Here is a 3,977-nt window from a genome sequence, read left to right on the forward strand (position 1 = left end):
TGATAATAGGAAACTACCTAAGATTGTGTACATGTGATAATAGGAAACTATCTAAGATTGTGTACATGTGATAATAGGAAAGTCTTGGATCCTAAGTAAATCAATCGCATATAGAGTTTCTATATGTGTGAAACTCTATATACGTCAATAACAACCACAAAATAACGTTGCTGTAACAGATCACTAGAATACCAACGCAAGAGGGCAGCATGGAACGTTGTTGTAGCAGATCACCACAACGCCAAGGAATGGTGTTATAGCAAAAGTACGTAGATCACCAGCGACAAAACAGATCACCAGCAAAATCAGATTACTAGCGACAAAATCAGAGCACCAGCAGCAAAATTAGATCACTAGAGACAAAACCAGATCACCAACGACCAACCAGTTCACCAATCGAAGGGAAAAACGAAGCACCAAATGAAAGAAAAAAATAGTTACAACAACAAACCAGAATTCAGATTGAAGAAAGCTTTACTACTACGAAGAACCATATCACTGATAGCACCAGACGAAGTTTCTCAAATCTAAATCCGTTTTGATACCGTCCACGCACACACACACATTGAGAGAATGATTTACGTGGTTCGGTCTTCCTTAGAAGCCTACTCCACAGTGAGAAAGAGAACCCCAATTCAACTTGTTCATTGGGGGTGAGATTCATTATCTTAAATAGAGGCTGAGTACAGTAGTTTAATAGAAATAGGTAACTGAAAGCAAACTAGGAGATATCGGATAGATATCAATATGGGATACGCCACATCACCTAATATATCAAGGTGATGGGCGATCCTTATCCAGCTCACAATGCCCAATCTCGCCAATACACAAACCCCTAGTTATTAATAATCGCACATATTTTTTTCTTTATGTTTTCAATGTTTTTTTTTAATGCTAACAGTTAAAAATCTTATTTTACAAGAAAAATTTCCTTCCTGTCTTTTTATATGGAAACAATTGAAGCCATAATGAAAAGATATAGGGAAAATTATAGTCTCCATTTATCTGTCCCTCCATTTCCTCCATTACATCTAATAGGGGGGAGTGGACCTCACCCAGGCAGTGTGTTTGGGCAGGGGGTAGGGTGGACATTTCTGCCCCTTACGAGATGTAATGGAGGAAATGGAGGGGCAGATAAATGGAGACTGATAAAAGATCCAAAGATATAGATTATAATTTGAATCACTAAGAAAGTAAAAAATACTTATGAAATCTTCTTTGTATGTATGATGGAAACTTTATGTATATATCCCAATCCTCTCTCTCTCTCATACAATTGTAGTCTCACAATCACAAACAGAGTGAGTGTGTATGTGTGTTCAAGGAGGGGAGTGAGTACAGAATAAGAAATGGGTTAAACGTAGGTGGATAACAGAAACAGAAGAAGAATTATGCGCTGTAAGGAGGGGGCTTGGGCATGTCCTTGACAATGCCACAGAGCAAGGAGTTGTCGGGGAGGTTGTATTCGTCCCTGAGGGATCGGGCAGGGGAGAGGATACTGATGTAGAGCTGTTGTCCAAGGTAGTTCCTTTCCGCCATGGTAGACCTGAGGCTCCAGAGGCCTGCGTTGTCGAAGGTGAGCATGATGGCGGCCCAGGAGTAGGGATAGACTTGGATGGTGTTGCGGCTGACAGCATCAAGCAGGTTGTAGTTCTTCCTCTTCTCTGGGCTCCACTTGCCTGCTTCGACAGCTACGGCGAAAAAGGAGTAACCATTCAAGTGCCATGTCTGGATGCCCCTCTCGTGGTTCTCGAGGATGATCTCAATGTAGTTGCGGAAGGTGGCGTTGATGATGCTAGGTGCGAGGGTGACTTTCTGCTCATCCACCGCGGCAGGCTCATCCTTGACCAGATTGTACTCAAACACCTTGTCGGCGACGCTGTAGTACTCAGCGAGCTTGGGTGGGGTGGTTGGGTCGACGTGGGAGATGCCATTGATGGCGTAGCGGAGCTTGCCGTCGACTGTGGAGACAGTGTTGACAAGCTTGATGGTGCGGGTGATGTTGATTTTTCCGTAGTGATATGAGCCCTGTGGGTTGGGGCGGGCGGCACTGGCGGTGAGGTTCCAACGGAAGGTGCGGAACTGATTCAAGGACCAGGCCCAGCCAAGTGGTGCCTTGGGGAGCTCGGGAGAGGCGGGGCCCTTGCTGTTGGTGTAGCGGATGAGGCCTGTGGCGGTGAGGGTGTACTTGGTGAAGCGAGTGGAAGCCACCATCACGTAGTCCTTAGGCTCCTGGTTGGCAGTCACAAGCACCGAATAGCACTGACCGACGTGCACGTCCAGGGACTCGTAAACGTTCTGTACAGTGTGGGAACCCTCTAGCTCAATCAGCTTCAAGGTGTGGCCTTGGATCCTGAAGTTGAGGGAGGTCTTTAAACCGACGTTACAGATCCTGTACTTGTAGGTCTTGTCGGGCTTCATGGTGAAGAGTGGGGAATCATTGTCGGCCTTGTTCTTGCCATTCATGAGGACGCCATTGGGCTTGCCGATGGAACGACCGCTGTCTAGCACCTTCCTGAGGGCGGTGTGGCTCTTGGTATACCAATCGCCGATCAATACGGTGTAGTCATCTTCTGGATCAAGGTAAGGGACGGGGATGAGCAAACGGCTGTTGACCCGAAGGCCTCCGAAGGCACCAGCGGCCCTGTGCATGCCGAGTGATGGGTAATAGAAGTAGCTACCGATCTGGTCCTTCACTTGGAAGTGGTAAGTGAAGTTGGTCCCTGGTAGGATGGGGCAGTTGGTGCCGGGCATTCCCTCTTGCCAAGAGTTCTTCCTCTGTTGGATACCATTCCTGTAAAAATGAAAATTATTAACAATTCCCCTTCAAAACATCGTACGTAATTAACCCCCCCTCCTTAACCACCGTAATCCATACCGTACAGAAGAAGAAGAAGAAGAGAAGGAAGAACTAGGAAGAAGATTATTATTATTATTATTATTAAGAAAAGAAAGATACATACCAATGGAAGAGGAATGGCTCATCGAGGTTATTGAAGACATTGACGACGATGTTGTTGTTGGACGTGGAGTTGATGTTGGGACCGGGGAACTGATCGTTGATCATAATGACCTGTTGTGGTACGCCGAGAGGGGAGATGGTGCCATAGGTCACGTTCCATGTGAAGTAGAAGTAGGGATCCTCGGCCTGAACTAGGCTCACTGCCCAGAGGCAGCACAACAACAACAACGCACCCACTGACCTTGTTACCACCTGCGCCATCTCCCTCCTCTTCAGTATTCAGTTATATATATATATATATCCTCTGTCCCTCTCTCTGTCTCTCTCTCTCTCTCACACACACACAATACCACAAACCAACTTGGATTGGATTGGATTAATAGAGGACTAGACGACCAAAAGAAAGGAAAGGAAAGAAAAGATTTAACGAGAGGCCATTTTATATTAATTTGCAAATTGGAAGGAGGAGAGATACACTGAATGTGATGATCTCTGATTGCTATCCCTCACTCACTTGGAGGAAGCAGCATTAATTGCCCTTTTATAATTTAACTCCCAGGACAATAACGACAAGGACAACGACAAGGACAACGACAAGACAATTGGGCACCCGAAAACTTCTCCACCCTCCATTCATTCTCTTTCACTCCTTCCCCCATGCATTGCGCCCTCTCCTTCCTTCGTTCCCAACCTCTCTCTCTCTCTCTCTCTGTCTCTGTTCTTAACTAATTGCATGCCCAACTGTACTACGCCAAAACCAATGGTTTCACCGCGGCCGCCCTCTTCGGTCCGGTGGAGTCTCTCCTTTGCCTAGGTCTCTATTTTGGACATTCTTACATTTGACCGCTTCCCCTGGTCATCCCATCCTTAACTTTGTGGGGTAATCTGGATCAGCTCTTGAGGATAAAAAAGTTCCCTCCTTTTTACGTACTTGAATGTCATTTGTCCTTTAAAAAATCAAAACCGATTGTTACGATTTTTGTTTTATTTATATATATGTTTTGGAAAATTATTA

At 45.5% G+C, this 3,977-nt stretch overlaps 1 protein-coding gene across 2 annotated transcripts; it reads right to left on the minus strand.

Annotated features, from left to right (window-relative positions):
- Positions 1-1,317: 1,317 nt before the first annotated feature.
- LOC122650032 (L-ascorbate oxidase homolog) lies at positions 1,318-3,229 on the minus strand. 2 transcript variants are annotated; one of them, XM_043843331.1, is made up of 2 exons: positions 2,970-3,099; positions 1,318-2,799 (listed from the first exon to the last, which is right to left on the minus strand). In XM_043843331.1, exon 2 carries the CDS (start codon positions 2,752-2,754, stop codon positions 1,390-1,392), a length of 1,365 nt encoding a protein of 454 aa, XP_043699266.1. In that variant the 5' UTR covers positions 2,755-2,799; positions 2,970-3,099; the 3' UTR covers positions 1,318-1,389. The 2 variants fall into 2 exon arrangements, with proteins under 2 accessions (XP_043699266.1, XP_043699265.1); XM_043843330.1 differs by having other exon boundaries at positions 1,320-2,794; positions 2,964-3,229.
- Between the last annotated feature and the right edge of the window lie 748 nt (positions 3,230-3,977).

This window comes from Telopea speciosissima, chromosome 2 (genome assembly GCF_018873765.1).
Source record: "Telopea speciosissima isolate NSW1024214 ecotype Mountain lineage chromosome 2, Tspe_v1, whole genome shotgun sequence".
NCBI classification, from domain to species: Eukaryota; Viridiplantae; Streptophyta; class Magnoliopsida; order Proteales; family Proteaceae; genus Telopea; species Telopea speciosissima.